The sequence below is a fragment of the Psilocybe cubensis genome, chromosome 2 (genome assembly GCF_017499595.1).
Source record: "Psilocybe cubensis strain MGC-MH-2018 chromosome 2, whole genome shotgun sequence".
Taxonomy (NCBI): Eukaryota; Fungi; Basidiomycota; class Agaricomycetes; order Agaricales; family Agrocybaceae; genus Psilocybe; species Psilocybe cubensis.
The window spans coordinates 3,285,568-3,308,858 of NC_063000.1; the positions used below are offsets into that span (position 1 = coordinate 3,285,568).

At 44.5% G+C, this 23,291-nt stretch overlaps 6 protein-coding genes across 6 annotated transcripts; 2 read left to right on the forward strand and 4 right to left on the reverse strand.

Moving 5' to 3' along the window:
• Positions 1–1,034: 1,034 nt before the first annotated feature.
• JR316_0002576 (uncharacterized protein) lies at positions 1,035–2,349 on the forward strand (the record flags this gene model as incomplete). The annotated part of the gene is made up of 4 exons (XM_047888368.1): positions 1,035–1,113; positions 1,182–1,252; positions 1,307–1,391; positions 1,457–2,349. The coding sequence occupies 4 exons, from the start codon at positions 1,035–1,037 to the stop codon at positions 2,347–2,349; spliced, it is 1,128 nt and encodes a 375-aa protein (XP_047753291.1).
• A 430-nt stretch (positions 2,350–2,779) lies between these two features.
• Positions 2,780–8,811, reverse strand: JR316_0002577 (Helicase SWR1; the record flags this gene model as incomplete). The annotated part of the gene is made up of 11 exons (XM_047888369.1): positions 2,780–3,272; positions 3,336–3,410; positions 3,486–4,746; positions 4,797–5,208; positions 5,256–5,328; positions 5,389–6,548; positions 6,607–7,221; positions 7,276–8,301; positions 8,360–8,395; positions 8,447–8,503; positions 8,563–8,811. 11 exons carry the CDS (start codon positions 8,809–8,811, stop codon positions 2,780–2,782), a joined length of 5,457 nt encoding a protein of 1,818 aa, XP_047753292.1.
• A 499-nt stretch (positions 8,812–9,310) lies between these two features.
• On the reverse strand, positions 9,311–10,628 carry JR316_0002578 (cAMP-dependent protein kinase type 2; the record flags this gene model as incomplete). Its single annotated transcript, XM_047888370.1, has 5 exons — positions 9,311–9,419; positions 9,471–9,835; positions 9,896–10,111; positions 10,161–10,390; positions 10,445–10,628. The coding sequence occupies 5 exons, from the start codon at positions 10,626–10,628 to the stop codon at positions 9,311–9,313; spliced, it is 1,104 nt and encodes a 367-aa protein (XP_047753293.1).
• Positions 10,629–11,513: 885 nt separating this feature from the next.
• On the reverse strand, positions 11,514–13,019 carry JR316_0002579 (Ribosomal lysine N-methyltransferase 3; the record flags this gene model as incomplete). Its single annotated transcript, XM_047888371.1, has 5 exons — positions 11,514–11,651; positions 11,716–12,510; positions 12,559–12,595; positions 12,651–12,820; positions 12,879–13,019. 5 exons carry the CDS (start codon positions 13,017–13,019, stop codon positions 11,514–11,516), a joined length of 1,281 nt encoding a protein of 426 aa, XP_047753294.1.
• Positions 13,020–13,736: 717 nt separating this feature from the next.
• Positions 13,737–14,187, forward strand: JR316_0002580 (uncharacterized protein; the record flags this gene model as incomplete). The annotated part of the gene is made up of 3 exons (XM_047888372.1): positions 13,737–13,860; positions 13,941–14,026; positions 14,113–14,187. The coding sequence occupies 3 exons, from the start codon at positions 13,737–13,739 to the stop codon at positions 14,185–14,187; spliced, it is 285 nt and encodes a 94-aa protein (XP_047753295.1).
• Positions 14,188–15,012: 825 nt separating this feature from the next.
• Positions 15,013–16,216, reverse strand: JR316_0002581 (uncharacterized protein; the record flags this gene model as incomplete). The annotated part of the gene is made up of 4 exons (XM_047888373.1): positions 15,013–15,190; positions 15,246–15,313; positions 15,372–15,536; positions 15,593–16,216. The coding sequence occupies 4 exons, from the start codon at positions 16,214–16,216 to the stop codon at positions 15,013–15,015; spliced, it is 1,035 nt and encodes a 344-aa protein (XP_047753296.1).
• Between the last annotated feature and the right edge of the window lie 7,075 nt (positions 16,217–23,291).

Genomic DNA, 23,291 nt, shown 5'->3' on the forward strand with positions numbered 1-23,291 from the left:
ATTGACGCCTTTTGCTTTTCCCGTATATGTTGTTCCCCACAGCGAAGGCACACCGTCGGCTAGATGTTCGGAACAGGCGCCCAACATCAGCCAACGTCCAGCTTTCGCCGAGAAGTGCCCCTAATAGTACAGATGGTACCCTCAGGGTCAAGTCTGATCCTAAAGGCGGGCAAGTTCGGTTTCTCCTCGGCGGCAATTACCATGTCTAGAACTTGGCAGTGTTGACAATCACAACCACTAACAGACGGCGATCATCAAATGTTAGTTCCAAGTACGTAAACCATAAACGCATGCGCCAGCTCATCTGTATCATCCAGGTTGATCTTTCTTTCTGCTCACAATCACATCCCATTATTGCGGGGGCAATCGTCAAATCGGTGTCAGGCCCTTGCTCTCCTTCTGCCGCAGCACTTTCCTTCTCAAGAAGGATGTGAAAATGCCTTCTATTGCCGACAGGTGCCTCGAGGTCAACTTGAGGCGTCCTGAGGCACCCAAATCGGATGGACGCAATTCAAGAATTGCAACAAAGCACACGAATCTCGAAGTTAGACGTACATTTGGCGGGAAACTCACGCTGATTGACCTGATATAGCACTGCTGCCTTCTTAATGATGAATGCGATAATCAAAGGGATCTCTTGTCATTGGGAAATTTTTTTGAAATGGTGCCTCAAATAATAGTTGCCACAGGGTTAATTGCTTACATGAAAGTTTGGAGACCACTATCTGGGATCTGAGACATGCACTATATAAAAGCCCCAAGTCTCCCATTTTCCAATTGACCCTTCCTGTTCTTCCCACTTCAATGAGCCCTGCAAAGGCTCTAACAAAACACGAAAGTCTTTCATTCAAGTTTTTGTCCCTGACTTGTTACTAGAGTTACCTTTGACTTGCATTGACCCTATATCCTCTTGTTTTACCTGGTTCCAGAACAGACTGCACCATCTGGAACACATAAAACTCGGAATATAGACATTGTTCAAAACCATTCCCGAGACATTGTCTGTTGCAGGCCACAAATAACCCTCCCCGGAAATGAATGTAAACTTTACTTTTGACCCACAACCACAAGCAAAACACCGCTTACGTGACGATGCTCTCAAAATATTCGAGGGTAAACACTGCTCACCATATTAAATGGACCGTGGTACTCACTTCTTTTTTTTATTTTCCTCCTCTCAGATTACTGGCATCAAAACATTGGACAAACACCATCACATGTCATGAGGCGCATTCTAACAAATCAAGTCAAGGTGATTGGATCAAATTAACACCCTTCAAGCTTGCACCATTTTAAGCCATTATAGCAAATACCAGGGCATGAATATTACACATCTGCACTCACAAAGTCGTGGTTTGAACGAAGAGTAAAGAAATGGCGCCAATCTGGGGGTATGTGTATCAGAATAAGCGCATATATGCACCCAGCCCGCTCAAATTCCATCATTTTCTTTCAGCACCATCGTCCACGCTAACGGCGCGTGCGATCGAGCAACTAACGGTCTTGCTGCGCGACCAACCAGAACCTTCGCAAGTAGCGGTGGAAACATGGGCATCCATGCTTGCATCGCACGGCGTTGCGTACCAGGATGTGATCAACTGGGTGAACACAAACAAGCTCAACGTTAACAAACCCCCTACAAACACTCGTCTACCCACTCCGGCCGATACAGCGTCGCCTTCACACTCGCCTTCGCTGCCACCGTCATCGCCTGTAATAAACCACACGGAAACTCAGAATAACAATTATCCAAGTACCACTAGTGTGAAGCGGGAGCTCCTGCAGTCGCCGACGTTGGCCCCGCTCATAATTCCCAATGCGACTGTTACACAACATACCAATGTTTACGTGCCGAGTCATCAAGCGGCTGGCAGATATCCACCATCCTCATCCGCCTCGCTAGCTTCCAATTCCAGTATATCATCCTCACGGCCTCCCCCAACACCTGTATCACCTGTTGGAGCCGCAGTTCAATCCGCATCCGCATTTCCTGCTAGGATAAAAAACTTGTCTCATCCTAATGCAAATACGGCAGAGCATTCTTCCGTTAAAGTTGTTGATCCTCGTCTATTACGGCAGCAGCAGCAACAACAACAACAGCAGCAGCAACAACAGCAGCAACAGCAACAGCAATCTCTACCCACACATTCATCCGCACAGCCACAAGAATGCTCAAAGCCTACAATTACTCCTTTGTTTCATGCAATATTGCAAGGAGTTGCAGACGCCACGTCAACTCCAACTACCCAAGATACAGCTCGTCCTTTATCGTCCACCGAGTTTAACCAAATGTTTGAACTCTACGAAGAACAAATGAACCAACTTATGCAATCTCTTGAAAACTCATAAATATATGCAACACAACTTCCTTTCTTGTATACATTCTGTATGTCAACACTTCTGCAAACATCCCTTCAATCACTAATGTGTTTTTTTTTAAAAAAAAAAAAGAAGAAAAATGGTTATCTGTACTAGCTATTGTGTAATTGCTTTCTATGCTTCGCTTTCGTTACTTGAGAGTGAGTGATGGGGATCATCACTCACTCTCAACTAATACCCTATTACCCCCTCATTTCCTTTAGAAAGGGTTCACACAATGATACCATAGCACACTGCCGCAAAAGATACAAGTAATAAACTATTATAGAAGTATCATATTATACTACAGATCTACATTGTACGCGTCCCATGTATTCTACACAAGATTCTCGAAGGGCGTCGAGTCAAATATAAACATATAAATAAAATGGGGGGATATAATCAAACCGTGGAAGGTATGCTAATAATATAACCGCGATTCCTCGAAAAAGTCCCAATCGTCTTCGATGAACGCGAGCATGTAATCAACAACAGAACCGCCACCATACTCTCGATCTTCATTGCCAGCAGGGCCAACACCACCATCCATCTCAACATCATCACCCAAATTGTCCTGTGTCATATCGACTTCATCAGCGGGCGTTGATCTGGCCCGTGTGTTGTTTGCAGCCATCTCGCCAAAGTCGTCCTCATCAGCACCCACCAAGGAGATCTCCTCACGCGCGGCAATCATCGCAGCGCGCCTATCTTCTGCGTCCTCAAAGTTCTCCAGTGCCTTTGTCAACGCGCCTTCGTCTTTGAACAGCGTGCGCCAGTCGAATTCGCCCTTTTGAATGACAAGGTCGTCCAGTGATCGTTTTTGATTGGCTTTCAGCAACATCGCTTCCTCTACTGTGTGTTGGGATATAAAACGGTATATGTGGACATCACGGATTTGGCCAATGCGATGTGCTCTGTGGGCGGCCAAGTATGAGTATAACCACACTTTGCTAAAAATCGGTCGGGAAAGCACTTACCGGTCCTCGCATTGTTTGTCCATCTGGGGATTGAAGTCGCTATCGTAGAAAATGACTGTATCGGCTCCTGTCAAACTGTTGAACGAAAAAAAAAAAATATTTAGCACACAGAGTCGCTTAAAATATAATGAAAAAGTGACTTTGACTTACTTGATGCCCACCCCACCGGATCTGGATGAGGCAATGAAGCAGAATATTCTTGGATCAGCATTGAATCGCTCAGTGATGTATTGCCGATCCTCAATTTTGGTAGCTCCGTCGAGTCGGAGGTAGAGGTAACCATGGAAGTTGAGGAAGATTTCCAAGATATCCAAAATACGAGTCATCTGCGTAAAAATTAACACCCGGTGACCTCCGCTTTTCTTTTCCCGCAGCAATGTAGCCAGTCGCTGCAGTTTGCCGCAGTCGTACTGGAGCAATGATGGATCTGGAAATGCGATCTGCAATTTGACGGTGGCTCGGTGCAGAACACTGTCGAAATCCAAAGGTTGCGCCTGAATCGTATCCTGATACCCAGATAGAGCGAGACGAGGCAAATCCAGAGCGACTACAGCAGGGGTAACGAAGGCAAAATTATCAATCAAGTTTTCCATTTCCTTCGCTCTGGTTGCGTACGATTTGACAGCTTGGTTAACACGATCTACATTGTCTAGATATGTCGCGGAAGGATTGAGGTTGGTCAAAGGAACAATCGGTTTTGTCATCCGTTCGACAACAGATATCATTTCTTCAGGGTAGAATGGCATTCTTGAACAACGAATATTGTTGAGATATCCTAAGTGGTTCCAGCGAGCGATATCATTTGCTTTCTTGACGTAAGCCGAATATTTCTTGAAACCAGCAACGGTACGAAAATCTTTGGGCGGAGGGTCGTCCAATGTTTCTGCGTAATAGGGAAACAATTTGGTCGCGTTCAAATTTCGCGTCGGTATGGAAGTCATAAGCGGCACGTTTTGGTGATCAACAAAACGAAGCCCCACAACATTCAAATCGACAGTCTCATCCTCATCCATTAGCAACCTTCTTCGCACCAGTAGCTCCTTGATTTCATAATCGGCAATGGCAGATCGGGTCATAGCAAAAGAGGTAACAATTGGTCGAACCTCAAAAAGATCTGGATGGTTGCATACTTTTCGTAGTTGCATCAAGACATTTGCAATTTTCTGGTAAACCCCTGACTCCAATGCATCTTTGGTTTGTGCTCGGGACATGAATTCGTCGTAGAGGAAACGCTGCCGTTTGGAAAGTGGACATAGGGTAAGATGATCAAATTTGCTGGGAAGTTCTTTCTCGACATCTCGCTTGAGTCTGCGGAGAAGGTAAGGCCGCAAGACGGTGTGTAACTTAGAGACACGTTGCATTGTTTCGTCATCGTAGGTTCCTCCCATTTCAATTGCCTTTTCCAACGGGTCTGTTAAATGAAATTAGAAGACATATATGTATGATAATTAGAAACCTTACTCGAAAACCACTCTCCAAACTCTTTCAAGTTGGCAAAGTTGGCCCCAGACATTAGGAATTGAAGGAGAGCCCAAAGTTCAGTAAGATTGTTTTGAAGGGGTGTTCCCGTTAACAGGAGCCTTCGGAATGATCTGAACATGAGAAGAATGTTCCACCGTTGAGATTTGAAATTTTTGATCATATGTGCCTCGTCAAGGATCATATAATACCACGGCTTTCGTTTGAAGATGTGTGCATCTCTGCTTGCCAAAGTGTACGATGTTATGCAGACGTTGAAATGATGCTTATCATTCCACCCTTGACGGAGTTCCTTGCGTCGCTTCGTGCTGCCGTGGTAGCTGAGAACCCTGAAGCCAGGCAAAAACTTTTTGAATTCCATTTCCCAGTTTAGCAAAACGCTGGTGGGTACAACCTACAGATAGATTAGCATAGAAATTGAAGCAATATATGTATACGTACAATCAGATGTGGGCCCCAAATGCCACGGTCGCAAGCCAAATGGGCAAGTAACGCAATAGTCTGAATAGTTTTTCTGAAAATGTAATTTATGTCAACAATCGACTCTCACAATAGAAGCTACAAGGATACACACCCCAAACCCATTTCGTCTGCCAAAATTCCGTTCAACCTATTGAGATGAAGACTTGCTAACCATTCCAACCCTGATTGCTGATACGGTCGCAAAACTCCACGAAGTAAAAGAGGAGGAGTAATTTTGGCCTCCGGGTCCCAGTCCACAGGAGCAACAGCATACGGTTTGAGGTATTCTGGAATGTGTGCCTCCAGATCACCATCAAACTCTGGGAGATCCTTTTCAGGCGTATTTGGCTTTTTAGAGACGTTGATCGCTTCAGGCTCATCCACAATCTCGTTATCAGCACTTGGGAGATCAACCATTTCAGAATCCTCTGCATTGTCAGACAGGACAGGTGGAACGTCCCTGTCAGTGTTAAGAACATTGGTTTTGGGAGACGCAGAGGCCGCTTGGGGTGGTCCTGAGCGAGTTGTCGAGTCGTTGGGTTCAACATCTTCGTTGTTCTCAGGTCCAATGTCTGATTCGGATTGTGATACATAGTCTAGACCCAGCGTATTATGCGATACTGATTCAGGTAATGGTTCCGAGCCTTGCATTGGAATATCGCTGCTACCTGCTTTAAGAAGGTCGGATGGATGTAGAACAGAAACTTTAAGTGGTCGTTGAGGAGATGATTCAGGTTCCGGTATCGCCAGGTTTTCCAGAGTCCGATCAAAGGAGTTGTTAGAATCCATATCATCATCTCGCTGGTCCAAACCGCTATTTAGAAGCTGCGCTGTGGACACTTCTGGGTCATCCAGTTCGGTATGTTCAGAATCGAATGCTTCGGTAGTGGCACGCGACGCAAGAGACCGTGGTGTAGATAGTAGGGGGTCTAAGTTGTCTACACCCATTTCATTGACAGAACTCTCGCCTAGCAGACTTTGGGTGCCAGCGTCATCATTTTCATCGTCGTTGTCCTCCTCCTCATCGTCATCTTCGTCGTCACCATCATCACCCTCACCATCATTTTCATCTGCTTCGTCGTCATCCTCATCTGTGTCGAAATCGTGCATACTCCCAGAGCTACTACGAGAGCCATACATGTCGCCGCGCAATAAATCCCCCTGTTGAGTTTCAAGAAGTTGACCTGATTGATCCAAAATGGCATCGAGATGTTCACGCCCAAGCCGGCGCTCCTCTGCTTCTTCCTCCAGTCTCTGTTGCTCTCTTAGATGCTAAGCATGTAATTGGTCAGTCAACCTGCTTGATAACAAGGCGCTGAAAAAATCTTACATAAACAGCTTTCTTCCATTCTCCAATGACTATCATCATGGTGGATTTGGCAAGTTTCCGTAACCGTTTCTCCTCTGCCTCTTTGGCTTTAGCTTTCCTTGACTCTAATCCATCGAAGTGTGCCTGTAGTTTCGATGAAATTTGCGACGTTATCTGTAAACCAATGGATTTTTTAGGTTTGGCCTTGCCCCTAGCTATAACCGCTTCCACAATGTGATCCCATGTGTCCGTAGTTGATCGCTGTGGACTGGTGTGCTCGACAGTCGGAGGTTCAGTGCCAAAGAGAACATCAGTTCCCGGGATAAACCTTCCCTCCCTATTGAAGCGCACAACTTGTTCTCTGATGGAGGCCTCCGATTTGGCCTCTTCCTCCAGAGCGGACATTGTCATGTCTTCTTCATCGATATTGATATAGGAAGATAGAAAAGAAGGCAAAGATGAATTGAATTTCGGTTCAGGAGGAAATTGACGAGGACTTGAGATCAATGGAGGAGGTCGGCGGACAATTAATTTGATCCGCTTGATTTTGGAAGGAGAAGGAAGGACTACATTTGATTGGATTGCAAGAGGTTCACGTAAAGGAGCTCGGTCCTCGTCTGCAACAGGTGGTTTGAGCTACAAGATGAATGTTTAGCTATATCCATAAATTTGGAGACGCATCATTTTTACCTTGATTTTGGGTGCTTTTGGCTGGACACTTCCAGGAGTAGGGATGTTAAACCTTTCACTGCGCCTTTTGAGATTTGTTGATATCGATTCCTCCGGTGTCTCTGTGAAGCAAGGTGCCATATCATTCGTATGTGCATTCGAAGACGTTTTCCCTGCATTGTTCATGACATCCAGGGAGACCGCCTGCTTCTCGTGGTCGGAGTGCCGCCTTTTCTTCCCTGTGACACTATGAGGTTTTCCAAGGGTTGTTAAATCCACGAATGGCGCTGCAGCAACGATAGGTGAAGCATTATTGGATTTTATTGGTATTGATACCGTATCGGGTTCTTTCACATTTCGTGCCGATTTCCGGCGTACAACAAATTCGGGCAGGTCTACGGGGGCAGAGACTGCGACCACGTCCGCTGCTGGCTGGTTGATCACAGTCGGGGAAGGCGGAGAAGGCGCAGACGTTGCTGGTATCGGAACTACATTTGATATCGTTTTGGAATTGGGTACTGTAACATGTTGCTCCGATTTGCGGTTAACAACAACCACTGAATCCTCGGGCACGGTAGAGGTAGTATCTGCAACGATTGCTGGTTGTTCACCAAGAGCTTCATGGGATGGTGTTGCAAATTTGGAGGTCGAAGGAGCGAGGTTCTCCGCAGGCGGTGAAGGAATGGAAGCTGAACCAAGATCATGAACAATGGGTAAGACGGAGACGGAGATGGGTGCAGAAATTGGTTCAGGAGGATAACGCGTAATAATTCGTGGCGCTGAGGATATGGATTCCTTTGTCGGTTCTTGTTCTTGTTCTTTCCTCTTTCCTTTTCCTTTTGTAGCTGCATTGTGCAACGTTTCCATTATCTCTGATGAGTTCATCTTTGATTTTCCTTTGCGTCTGGATGGCTGAGGTTGCGACAGAGAGGATGATATTGATGGGTTGGAAAGTATTTGACGCCGTTCATTATGTCTTCCGCGAGTTTGCCGTGAAGGTCCAGCAGATGGGGTGACATTATCAATAAGATCGTACTTCGACTTGTACTAGAGAACAATGTTAGTATGTCTTGAACAACCAGTTGTGAGTAACGTGTAACCTGACCTCTCTAAACACAACAGTGCGATCTTTTTTGGCTTCCTGTAAGCAGGCTACGTCAGTATTGCTAACCGAGGCACGTAAATTACTTACTGCAGGATCGTATGAGAGCATCATGGTGAAGTTCTCCATGTGGAAGAGCTCCCTGACCTACACAGCGAGAAGAAGAATGAATGGGTATAGTCATAAAAGACGTACAAAGAACATACCAAGTCATCGTGTCGGTCGACTACTTGTTCCAACTCTACCTGTTTATTCGCCAACAACGCTGCTCTTTCGAACTCTAATGTGTCCGCCGTGGATTCTACCACCTGTGCGCTTCGCCGAGTTCTCTTCTTCAAATCGTTGACCTCTTCCGCATCGTCAATAAATACCGAGCGTGCGGATGCGCGCACTCTACTCCTCGTCCCCGATACCCCGCTCCCGGCCACAGACCCATTCGTTCCGTTCCAAGACATGCGAATATCATGAACAGTGTGCTCCTACTGTTAGAGTGTTCGACCAAGACCGCGCATTCCTCTCTTGCGTTCAAGTTGGTGGCGTGAGTGATCACACGGTGCAGTAACGACGACAAAGGCCTAATCTTCAGAAATTCTGGGTGGTTTGAGGTAATTCTTGGATGGACCGGTAGCCAAACGTGTGGAGAAGTCGATTGAATTAACGCTGTAAGCTGGTTATGGCGGACGCGCCCTGTGTTTGCAAGAAGATACCCTTTGGGCTGGCATTATTTTTTGGTAGCTGATACGCCTTTGTTTGGCTATGACAAACACCCTTTACAACCATGTAATGACGAAACTAATAGACAATATTATCGCAACCCTAATTCAGATGCACCGAATGTATAGTTGTTCGTGGTATTGATTCATGACTCGTCTCTAAACATCGGTATCGGTACATACATACATAGAGCATTAAATAATAAGGTATAGAGTCTGTACAAGGCCACACCTGTGGGACCTATAACGAAGGAGCTGTGTATTCAAAGTCAGGGAATTGGCTCCCATGAGGATCTGGACCGGGAAGACCGTATAGCGCCGCAGCGTTATCCTCTGGGTAATTATCGAAGCTAGAAGCATAGTTAACAACAGAACAAAGCGTAACGCAAGATAGTGCTTACGCGCTGGCATCCCCATCGCCGTTTATTCTAGGTAGGTATGGGGCCGTGATCTCTCTCGCAGCTAATCTATTCCAGTCGACCTCTCTAAACCACGGATGCGCGAACACATCGCCTGCTCCATGATGCAAGTTCCCGTACCGTTTTGAAGCGTCACTCTCCATCAACTTCATGATGATGTCCGTCGCATTATCGTTAAATGCCGTTGGGAACTTGATGTGGGTTGGCCCACGCGTGATCCGTTCGTAAAGCAACATGTGGTTGGTCTCCGTTTGATGATATGGAGGTAGACCTGACAGCATTTCGTAGATGAGAACCCCAAGAGCATACCAATCCACACTTTTGTTGTACCGCTGCTGCAGGATGATCTAAGAGAAATGGATAAATGAAATTGATAAGTCAGAAATGATGAACGCGGGTCCACATACTTCGGGTGCCAGATAATCCGGGGTGCCGCACAACGTCCACGTCGTCGTTTCGCAAGATTTCGCAAAGCCGAAATCAGCAATTTTGATATGACCGTCTCCGTTGAGGAGAATATTTTCAGGTTTGAGATCACGATATACTATGTCTTCGTCATGCAGGTGATTCAGCGCTAGGGCTACCTCAGCGGCGTAGAATTTTGCAACAGGATCTGGAAAGCGCTGGATGACGATGAGCGTCCATTTCGAGCGAAGAGCGGAAGCAAATTACATTCGATCGTCTCAAAAGAGTGAACAGCTCGCCGCCGGGAACGAAGTCCATAACCATGTATAAGTTTCCAGAATCCTGAAAGACGCCCCAAAGATTGATGATAAACGGGTGCTGCACCGATGCCAACATCTGCTGCTCGTTGTTTGTGTGCTCAACCTGCTTCATTCTCACTATTCGCTCTTTATTCAGGACTTTGATGGCATAGAACCGTAGATTATGTTTACTGCGAACTGAGGGAGTGCACATCGTAAGTAAGAGGAAAGGATATGTGTAGATATACTCACCTAAATGCACTCTCCCGAAACTCCCCGTCCCCAACGTGCGCTGAATGATAAAGTCGGCAAGACGATAAGTCCCCTTCGGACGCGTTGGCGTTCTCCGCACTCTTTTGTTTTCCACGGCCTCTTCTGAGTAGTCCATGCTCGCTGACGTTCGTTCTGTTGATATTGATCCCCTATGGTCATACATCGAGGCGTGGTTTAGGTGGTGGGAATTGGCGGTGACATGGACTGCAGGTGATGCGGCAACCTGATTCTCTTCTACTTTTTGAAGACCCATATGAAATCTAGAGGCCATTTTCCTCAACATATAACTCGACGTGGTAAGAGGGTATGTGAGCGATCTAGTCGTGGGCCGTCGTTGTGGGGTGTGGGGAGAAAAGAATCTACAGAACTCCTTTCAATTATCCATTGTTCGATTAAGCGATATTGATAGGAACCGGTGCATCACATGACCAAATACAAGGGCAGCCAGGGGCAATTCGGCCAGTACAAAGACGACCATCGCTGGAACAAGGTCGCTCACCGTCTTCTTTTGATTCTATCATCCCTCAATCTCCACGGCAACTTAGGGACCGGCACATAGTTTATGTTAGTTCTCTCCTCGATTATGAAAACATACGTTTGCCATTTCAACACTTCTGACCCCGGAATCATCCGTCCGTAGTATGTCCGACACAATTTCTTCCTACGTCCATTTTTTTCAGAACCATAATAATATTCATTGTCGCACGACTCTTGAATTTGCTTACCACTGTGCGAGAGGGATATGTGATACGATAGACTATGATTAGAGACCATGATCGTCGTCGTTCGACTAATTTCTCTCTCAAAGACATCACGAACTGCCACGACATCAAGGTGTCGAGTGTGGCTGTCTGCTCGGTGATCCAGCCAGTTGAGCGTCCCTGACGTTTTCTTTTCTCGGTGATTCTTTTTCGGTGATCTTGCTCGTTTAAATTGACGCATAGAACAATTGCGGTGTGTATCTATATTCAGTAATTGACAAGGAGTATGATGTGCTGCCTTGCCGCACAATGCACATGGGCCCGTGAGGAATTAAAGGATCAACGCGTCAACTGAGACCAGGCAGTGTCGAGGAGATGCGTTTAGCCATGGATTGCCACCCCGCTTGACAATTCTTCAGGATGGATCTCTCGGTGATCACCAGAGAGACTGCCAGACGCGTCCGTGTGTTGCCTTTCGGTAGTTCCTGGAGTTCATGATTCACGATAAGAATCAGACAATCAAAAATTCCAAGGTAAATGATAACATACGTCTAGCAGCTTGAAAAGATCATAGTCAAAAGAACCAGGCTTTCCGCTGTTCCGTCCTCGGTGATCGCAAAGAGCGACACTCAAATTACTCATCCCTCTCAAAAGTTCGACTGCTGCTTTGTCGGCTTTCCCGGATTTGTTGAAAACAGGATCATTTTCATAAATCTGACCTTCATCGTCACCCTCTAAAGCCTCTAATGTGGTTTGTAGCTTCAAAACATCCAGAGCTAATGCGGCGGGGTCCACATCAAAGTTTTTGTTGCTCTGTCGATATCGTATGAGGGATAACACAAAAAGAAGCGCCCACAGTGGATGTGATAACCCTTCGTATTTGACGAAAAAGTGCTCCTCTTTGGTGTCTTCATAGTAAACAAGGTCGGATTGAGTAGAAAGAAGCTTCTCCACCTCTTCTACTTCTAATGCAGTTAGAACCTGAAACATATATGTCACAATATTTCGCCTCTCTGTTGTCGGTAGCCGTTCGATAAGGAATAGGTCGGTGTAAAGTTCTTGGACTACATTATACATTGTCCAAGACAGACGCATGTTGTCGTTGGTCTCTAGCATAAAACCATACTGGTTTAGGAGTTGAGAATTTGAAAGAGTTTCTCCGTATGTATTGAAGACTTCTGTATCTGGTGGTATACCGGCATTGGTGACCATCAAGAGGCTTGTATCCAGGTTGTCTTCCTGGTTCTCCGAGCTTGCAAGTTTGTGTTCGACATCCGTGAGATCGTCTTTATCGTGGGGACATTCTTGCAAGGAGCCGCATTCCGGACACACATTATAATCGCTCTGACGAACATGTGGTTAATAATTTGATTAAATTTGCAACCTACATACCTCAAGATGTACTTGATTATCAGCGCCGTGGTTGAAACTGGTATCTGTAAGTAAGTACCGAGTTGTTGAGATAAAACTAGACTTAAACGCACACATCGGCAATCGGTACCATTGACAAACCATGATACGCATCCACAAGAAAAGCACGAGACGAAACCAAAGAGAACGCGTGATGAAACCCCATCAGCGTTGGCTTAGATTCCTGGAGATGAAGCAAAAGGAGGGATTCGGCTGTATTATAATAGAACTTGTCAATTTCTTCCTGATTATGGATACAGGTAAGATGAATCTGGCATTTAATCAGATGGTTTTCTACTTACTAGTTTTGTCAAGTTATCGTCGTTCTTAGCTTGAAGCAATTTACCAGCTTCCGTTCCAGTCAGCCAGTCCAGCGCGTCCATTGAATCCTGAGAGTTCGCATCTAATCCCCAAAACATAGGAAGGTCGACCTTCTCAGGCATGGCGTCGATATACGCGGACCATTTCGATTTAGAACCTTTTAGTCTGTAAAATGCAACAGGTATAATTGAAAAACAGGTATATGATTTGTGTGGAAATCGTACTATACATTTCTGCATACAGTGCCGTGGATAATGAAAGTTGTGCACCGAGTCCATACGGGTTAAAGGGAATATGACTTGCCAGTGAACATGTTCTGACTGACAGTATGGTGTCCTTGGGTATCCTCACCACTTCGGTTCAGTGAGTTGTGGTTCATTGTCAATTTGTCGGAATGCATCAAAAGGAAAAACGTACAGGTTTGCTTGGGAGAAATGAAGGCATTTGTAGTGTAGACCCCAATTCCATCATGCTCATCTAACCCGATCTTAATCCTAGAATCAATAAAGAGGCCATTCGCTGTGCACCATTCCAATAAGGCATTCACTGGCACTGGTTGATTGGGCATTCCAGATCGTCTGGTCTCCTGTCGGATGAAAGAAATTCTCAAATACAAAAAGGCCCTTATGAGATTGAATGAGATGAGGCAGTGGAATAATCTTTATTGTTGGTGTACTCGGCGGAGGTAAGTGACGGCGAGACAGAAAAGAGATGAATGATTGCAGAGAAGACGAACAGTATGAGTTTGAGACATTGTTTGCATCATGTGTCAATGGGATTCGGTCCAAACAATACTCACACATCCTGTTTGTCGCGACTAGTCACCAAAATATCGCACAATGCCTCGACTACCGCTGGTGGATATACTCCATAGAGGAGTAGTGTATTCGTTAGCTGGGCTGACTGTGTACGGCGTGGTTATGTCAGTTCTCATCCATCGGGACACTATCCGAAGGGGCGAAGGTGTGTAAATATTTCCTCGTATGCATAGCATGCACTTACCATCATTCTGGGAATACAGAGGTGTGTTGTTTCATGTATAGTCTCTGTCAATCGGTTTAATCAAACCCTCCAGATCATGCTTGAAAGAAAGGCATTGGGATTGCCACTAACCAAACCTAAGAAGGAGGTACGTAGAAAATAAATCCGCAGCTTTTTTACTTCCGATATTAAGAACATATATTACGATGTGTGCATCGCCTCGCATGCTTCCAGGAAATCTCAGAAGAAGTCGAACAGACGCTCGCAGAACAGGCACAGGCCATCTTCAAAAACAGACGCCCTTCATAATTCTCTCCGGATCTCGGAGTGCGTTACAGATGGATGTCCCATTATGTTTGCCTACTCTATCCGGATTCGCGTGAATACACGTCGCGTCGCCCATCGTCCCTATCCAGGGTGAATTCCACATATTTGGACTACCCAAAAGTATTCTGACATACTATCAAATCCCTTTAAACACGACTATACTGCCCCTAGCGTCCGTTGCTCCCTAGAAACCTACGTCATTGTAGATGAAGACTTGTTCATCCAAATATCTATCATTTGCAGAATGATAGTTTCTAGTGCGATGCGAGTCCGATTGAGACTATATATATTAAGAATCTATGTACTTTTCTCCTTCTCTGTTTGATATCAGTCAATCTTTTTGCATTGCCTTGCCCCAGAACGAGCAAGACGCCAACTTTCGAAACGAACAAGGACAACAGTGTATATTTATGGAAGGATTGGGACATTGAGTTATGCTACAGAAAGCTACCTGATATGCGAGTGTAAATGGTGGTGATAATGACAAAGTTGTAAAATGCCAGGAACTATAAGTCGGGATGTCCTTCTATAAATACAAAATGACAAACAATAAAAGAGACGAAACATGAAGAGGACAAAGTGGAGAAGCAAGATGTAGTATAATATTATTAAGGGAAATATAGTATAGATACTAATGCCTGATTAATGGGTCACCGAAGTCGTTAAATACCAAAGGTGTTCGGGGGCGTTGTCTAATGTGTCAGTCATATGTGGTCTATTGATGATTGACGAGATTGTATCGATCGTATGTATGAGCGCGAGCGGTGGATGATTGGCGAAGGGACGTCTATTTGGGCCGAAAACTGTTTACCAGTGACCAAGCTTGACCTGGTTACGGTCAAAGCCAATCTCAAGCCAATTATCGACCAAAGGGACGGGCTGAGCGTTCTGGCCGATACCGAGGAATCCGACTTTTTGATATACGTTGGCCGCGCGATTGTCAAGCCCAACGTAGAGAACAATATATTTCTTAGTCTGTAGCAGGCTGGTAGAAGCTATTGTAAGTTATACGCAAAACACAGCAGAGAGATAAAACGTACTGGAAACAAACTTTGCGCACAAGCCTCTCTGCGCAGCCTTGACTCCTAAAGTCAGGGTGTGTATACACCTGCAAAGACAGAATGTCAACCGAAGTTACAATTAGATGAGAAAAATATGGGACGAACTTTGGTAATCGCTGCTGCCACGTCAGTGTTACGAGTGGTCGCAACAATGGAGGCAATGGCGGTGGGTCGTCCCGGAAATGTCGCCGTGTAAACCCACACCTGGCCGCACTGCACGAGAATCCTGGCCTCTTCCAGTGCGGCTTGCCATGAAAGTACGAAGGGCTCCTAAAATCATATCAGCATTCCAGTGAATAGAAAAACATCGGTGGACTTTTGCTTACCGATTCCTTGGCAAAGCGGAAGCACAAGTCAGCAATGCCCACGACATCACTAGCGACTGCAGGGCGCATTTCGCAGAAAGCATTTCTGATTGGACTGACATCCCTATTGGACCTGGCCACAGAGTCTTGAGTGGCATAACTGATCTTTGCGTGGTAGTATGGCGTAGACTCGGGAGCAATGCCGGTGATCTCGGTCCATACAGAGGCAAAGGTTAAAGTCACTGTCTCTTGAGCAAAAACTGAATAGATACGTCGAGGAGAGATTAGACGGCTATGGAACAAGGTGGTTGCAATCATCGTCAGAGCCGGCCTTATGTAGTGAGGGATGAGTTGGTCGGATGGTATGGGGGTATAGATAAAGAGTGGGTAGTCTCCCATATATCCTCGAGTGCATGACGCAATGAAATACACCGCGCCAGCGACATGAACGACAATCCATAGGTGGCCATTCATGACTTGTCCCTTGCTTTCTGCAGCATAGCATTTTAGAAGAGTAGGGAGAATCAAGTTAGCGCGAACTGGATCTGAATCCAAGACGCGCTTAGCAAAGACCGGAAATCGACGCGCTTCCGAGACGGTCACAATCTGCAGTTCAGTCGAATAAGGGGAGTTCGAGACTGGCATGATAATATGAAGGGGATTGGATGCAGACGAAAGGGTAGAGAACGGGTGGATGATAAAATGGTTGCACACAGATGGGACCTTTTATATCATCCCATAGACTGCACTGTTAACCGGAATCGATGGAGAAAACAACTTGTAGCGGAAGCGGCAGTGTATTCTGGTGTAATCCGAGTCTTGAGTTCCTTGCCAGGCTGGAATCGATCCTAATTCAAAGATCCTATGGGCACCGCAACCGTATGAGATACTTGATTGCATGTCATCTCACACACCAAAAAAGATCCAATCATGAGATTTAGTTCCGGCAGCCTAATTCTATAGTATTTCCACGAGTATAGACCTGATTTCGGAATTGATGGAGCTTGGATGAGGGGGACTGGGTTTCCGTAGGCACAACTTGGAAAGGTGGGCACGTCCGAGATTCCAAGTGACTCATAGAATGCCAGGTATGAACCGTACCAGCTTGTTGCCTAATTATTCCATAAAAGGTCAAAGAATCAGCACCCTAGTCATTTCCGAGTCATACTGGAGAATTTAGCGCCTTACTTGGTTTTACATTTTTCAACCACATTCCGTGGAAATGTGCGACGTTTTCCAGTGGTACAGAGCGGACACGTGTAAGTACCTGCTCGAAACGTGCCAAAACATCAAGTTTATGCAGTACAGCCTGCATGGCAGTCGTCGATACAATTCATCGTTACTCGTTGGCGCTAAAAAAGTATTTTCCGAATGTGTTGGGAGACAGTTGAAACCAAAGAGTCCAGACTCCATTTTCGGAAGTTGATGGGCGGATAGCACCTTCCCACGTCATCCAGTGCAATCTCGCCGGGATTCAGCGAACCCAGGTTCAATTTGGTTTCTGTGGATTTTAGCTCAACTTCTGTGCGAGTCAATCGACAAAAGCCTAATATCCAAATTTTCGTTTCCTATTACCTTAATGATACTTAATGCACGCGGCAGAGAGCATTGGAAGGACTCCTTGGTGCAAATCTTCTTCGCAATAATCCTACCGTCCCATCAAATTACCACTGTAGAGGGTTCGCACCAGGATTCTGCATGGTTTGTCTTAAAGATTTACTTGATAGTATATGATGTCACAGTACAAATAACACTACATGAACTTCTCAGACGGATCTTGACAACAAATTCGAGTCATATTGCCCAGTATTCGTTATCTGCTTCTTCAACTGTTGACAGTGATAAGGACTGAAATCAGCGAACTTTTCCACTTGTAGGCGAAGAATCGACAAAAAGTTTTTTTAAACTTTACCTCGAGGCGTATTTTCCCTCGATATTTCGTCGCACGATTCTTTGTAGGCTCGCAACCTTAACAGCGAGGTCTCTTCTTGGTCTCTAAGATTCCTTCTCACGAGAAACATTACCTCTTTCTGGCCATTCAATGCATTGAATTGTGATACGTTCGCGAGCAAATGACTCGCCTGCCCGTAACAACAGTGAATGATTACCTGAACATTACCTACCGTATGTATGTGATGTACTATCGTCTCTTTAAACTGTTATCTGTACATTCTCTGTATATCTTCTTGAATATGTTTGCTATCTAGGTAATTGCAGATGCCTGTTACCAAAATCATAATGGAATTCTGTGCTGGATGATGCACATTGCCCGTGTTACCTGAAGTATGGCCATTCGAAATAAACAGTAAAGCGAATTCCAGAGTGCAAAAGCCATTGTGCTTTTCTAACCAGAGTTAATGATATCAACCACGCAAATCCGCGTGAATGACCCAATCGACGGAACTGAGGTGCATACAGATGCACAACCTGATTGAAACCTTGGGATTAGTGAATCTACACATCCATCGGCTACTTTAGTCAACGCTGTACAAAACTAGAGTATGTAGAGTAGATATTTGACAGCCACATCGAACTCAGTGATGTCGATACACACGATTGCCGAAGAATCTGGCAGAGACAAATCTTCAAGGGGGGAGGCAGATTTGCTGAGTACTCTGGAGCAGGCAATTTTACAGACACTAACTCCGTGTTGTATCTGCCACAGCCCACATAGTACACCCATTGTACTGTTGGTATAATGGCATTAACGGCGAACCCAACATCGCGATCGAAGATCACACCGTAAATGTGAGCTTAGCGCCTTTGGTTTCTTTTGATGTGGACCGTTTGGGTTGTAATCCAAGGCTGACAATGTGGCACCCGTAATAGTACGAATACCACTGATCCCAACATCGTGTTGTCCTGTATCGAACATACCGAACCATTTTTGCGACATGTTGCTTGTTGATAACATCCGAGCGCTTATCGCAACTGATAGACCTATAAGGAACAAAGTTTGATCAAGAATTAGTGACTGTGGCAATGCCCAAACTGCCATGGATTTGCCATTCACCCGTTAATATTATCGTGAGAATCTTTTTGAATCCGACCCAGGAGATGCGCAACTTCAATTGCAGCAAGATTCGCATGTCACCCCCCTTAAGTCCACTGAATCATAGCCTCTTCACTACGCTACAAATTTGGCCTTTTCACACGGAAAATTCTAATTGAAATTCGGGGTAGCTGGGCCCCAAAGCGTATTCACCATTCTGAGGCCATCTGTATTATTATAAAAGACCAACGTACATCTAACATAGCAATGTAAACCAGAGGAGTAAAATTAAGCATTATCCGTGCAATGAATATGTTTAAATTTTAGAATATGACATACTAGATCATGATTGCGCATTAGAAGAAAATCAGGGTTAATCGGAACTCCAATGTGTTTGGGTTTTCATCTGAATTATTTAACCTCATCGAGTTGGCCAACGTATAAAGTGCTAACGGAACTTAATCAATAGCTATTCTCTTATTGGTGCATTGATAAAAAGCTGAAGATACGAGGTTATCATGTACTCCACGCCCTTCACTTGCGGTATTGTTATATCGTGTCTATTTTAAGTGGCATATGCCGCAATAGTGTGGAGATCGGATATTTCAGCTGTCCTTCTTACAGTTCACCATATGTTTTTTGATGCCACTATCCACTCCACTATCAAGATGGGGATTGTGAAAAATTATGTTTCACTCCCTCGTTGACCGTGCATTAATCAATACTGTAGGCTTGCTTGTATCTCAATACTAGTATCACACACCTATAATTTTTTGCAAAATTTTCCAATTACACTCACATTTCTGTTAAGGCAAGTGTCTTTTGGAACTTCCACGCATCTGTGTAGATGCCACCCAATAGGGCAAAGCAACGCGCTTCTCGGCCTCTCCCAGTTTCCCAGAAGCCAAATGTGTCAACACATGTCTCAACTCGGTACCATCTATCAAGGATGTGACACAAGCACGCGAATCTTGCTCCTATATAGATTATAATTAGGCGCCAGTGCTGATTTTGGGCGCTGCCAAGGTCGAATTGCCCTCTGCTACATTGTCATAACATTGTCAATTTAAGAACAAAAGAATTTATCTCGGGATAAATTGTGGGACTGTACTTCATTTTATTTACTCAGAAGGTCAACCGACTGTCTCTACACTGCTGCACCGCTGCGATGAATAAAAAGGCGCCCGTGACATCATGGCATTTGCCGACATCATCGATTGCCATCATTCATCATTTGACTTGTGCATGACTCATGATCATCATGCATGAAGCTTGAAGCTTGAAGCCCGAGCCAATGACAGTCCAACCGGTTGGTCATCTCACATGTTGAACTTTGTTAAGGACTACTGTTTAAAACGTACCGCCCTCTGTACAGAAGCTCAAGGATCATTTGTCTCTGTCGATATTTTTAAATTTGGGCCCAAGTAAATAAGCAAAACAAGAACAACAATGAAAGACTGAGATACTAAACTGAGAATTTTTAATGATTCACTCTCAGTTGCAAATCAGCAATATGACTTCACAATAGTTACACTTTGTACTGAACAGTGTTTGTTTTGACAAACATAGGCAGCAAAACGAGGGCTGGAGGAATACACTTCAGAAAGCCATTTGTGCCTATTGCTTCTCTTCGTTAGATCTAAAGAGCTCACAAAATAAAGTTCAGTAAATCTCATCGCTTGTAAACGGATCTGTCAAATTTGCATCCGTTTAACACGCAACCAAATTATCACCCTCCGTTCTTTCATGTTTTCAACTTGTCTACTTGGATACATAGTTTCACGATGCCTTGTAATTTGATGCGACCTCAAAGAGACACCAGCTCCAAGTTTGATAATAATAGTTGTTGAACTCAGTTTTTACGCTGAACTAAATTCAACCATTAGTTGTAGAATTGGAGTGACAAAACGTGCCTGGCTAAATTGGATGTTGAGTTCAAATGTCTTTTTACGGTTTAGTGTATAGCCACGGAGGAGTAAGCCCGCCTACGAGCATGGTTGAATAAATTATACTACGAGAATCATTCTAGACATGTACCCGGCTACGATTATGGAGGTATAGACTCAACACAACGTCTATGGATGGAATGTTAAAATCAAAGCTATGCTTTTTTAGTCAAGCTTTGTGGATTAGAATTATTTAAGACAGTAGCGAATCAATGGATCTAAAAGATGAATCCGAGTACCAAAACGGATTACATTCAACTTATGGGTAGTGTATCTGTACCTAACAAAATCCGTAAACCTAAGAGAAATCTGCAATTCGCAAGCAGAAAGTAGAGACAAGCGCCGACAATCTACTTCAAATCACATCCATGTAAAGTTTGATTTCCGTCCGATTTCCACTTGTGCTCTGTGACTTTCAAACAGCTTGTCAAAAGACTGGATGCAGTTTGTTCCAATGGAGCCTAATTGCACCCTGAAACAGTTTAAAACTCTTTCTTGAAGATTTTTTTGGCTTCTGAGTAGTACATAGCCTGGATTTTAAGAAATCACATTGCAAATTGCAGTACTTGCACAGAACAGTATTCCTTTTGTGTACCGCCAGAACACGGATAGAATTGAGCTAACCCTTTCTTTGTCCATGAGGGCTTGCGAGGTTAACTTATGTTTATGCTATCCTAGGTTCATCGAAGAAACCACCGATACGGTTTCCGATTGATATTGTACTTGCTGTCACCTCTTTGGCGTAAGACAGAGCTTAATGCCCCGGAAACCTTAGATTCATTTACACCCACCGTGAGGAAGTAAAACCTTAGAGCAATGGTTCATTTTTGGATTCAATCCTGAGTCTTTTGGGGTGCATGTACCAATATACATTGTTTTTACCATACACACCATCCGTGAAACACCAATCTTGACGGCTTTCCACGCGGTATATAACAACATCTGGCATCAAAATGTTGCCTAAGTTCATTTTGATGTTTTAAATCCCTAATTAGTGAATTTTCTTAGTAACAGTGATGAAGGAGCCATGGGTATCGGAATTATTGCACGGGGCCTCATAGATACTTCCTGGCCGACACTGATTTCATTCAAACCAAGTCGATCCATCTCTGTTCCTCATACTGTGCGACGGAGAATAGTATTTTAGATGCTGTTGAGAACAGAAATAAAGCAGAGTATTGGGATTTATATGTATCTTTTTTTTCAGATTGTTGCAATAATACTGGCTATTGGGTGTTTTGTCAAAAAGCGAGGTGTTTGCTTTCCATCAGTCAATGAGCCCCGTAGATGTATGTTGCTATTACTCATATACGCATCATTCTTGTTATTTATGTTTCGGTTTAAGGACGATGTCTCTACTATCTTTGTTTGCACCGTTGTACGGGAGCGTTACACCGATACTTTTTATCTTTGTTAGTAACGCTAAGATCTAAGAATGTAGTGGCCCTTCGTTTGAAGGTGGTATAATCCCAATTTGGAATCGTTAGCATGAAATCCTTATGCTGAATAACGCAGACAGCTGACGTTTAGGTCTTGATGCGCAACTCCACACTGGCCCGTACTATATATATCCTCCGAAGGTTAAAAGCGCCTATACAGGCGCTAAAATTGGAAGTTTAATCTCCGACGTTTTCACCTCCGTGTGTTGATAATCGTTGCACAGCATGCTATGTATGCTGTTCTATGCCACTCCCTGAGGATCGGATGGATGTTTTGAGACTAAAACATGCAGTTGGGGACGAAATGACTCTTCTTTGCCATTTCATAAATCATGCTATTCGCTCCAGTTGTTTGTCCGATTTTCAACGTCAACAACGACAGTTATATTGGCAACGATATATCAAAGCGAGGAATCACTGCCGTAACTAACAAAAGAATGATTGATATTCATTCAACTGCAAATCTTGAAGAGCATCTCAGCGACTTAGGAACAAGGTGGCGACATCTGCACTCAACGTCGTGATAGTTAGTAGATCAAGACGACGTAGGAGTGTGTCGCCCGAATCTTTTCAAACCTTTGAGAAAAACGTAAAAAATTGGGAAATATTCAAGCCGTGGGCGTAAAATACATTGGAACAGTGTGTATAGACGAGAATAAGTGTTCTGGAGCGTTCTAAGAGAACACTCTCACTGACATGCATGTTTCCGCTCTGTCATTCTATTTTTCTTTCGTTAATTACGCGCAGACATCGGGTAACCACATTGTTTGTCCCAGATTCTGATTATTGTGAAAGCAAGAAGCCAGACCATATGGCTCGATAGCAAAAAACACATCAGTCGTCAAAAAAACATATTGATGAACGATGCCAATTACGCGGTTTTACACTTCTCATTGCGATGCGGTGTCTGACAAACAGACTTACAGACTCACAAGACAAACTTTACGTACTGATCCGCCTCTTGAACGACGCGTCATAATTGGCACAGACCCGACTAATCACAGAACGTTTTTTTTGAGAGAGAGGACGCGTCCATTAGTCATGACTTCTTCTTCATATGATAACATCAGTCCGTCAATGTCATCGCTCTTTTCTGGTCATCGATCAGTCGAAGCCTCATGCTCCTGCGATGTCAGGCACCAAGGCACCCCTTCAGCCTGTGTGCCGTATTACATTTTTACATCTCAGCCGAGGGATGGATCCTACACTTTCGGACGGATTCTCTCATAACTTATTCCATCACAACACAAGAAAATCTTTTCATTCCGTCTACTCGTAACTCAAGAATGACTTCCACAATCATAGCACATCTGAACATCTGGATATTTGTCTCTTTCATTCCG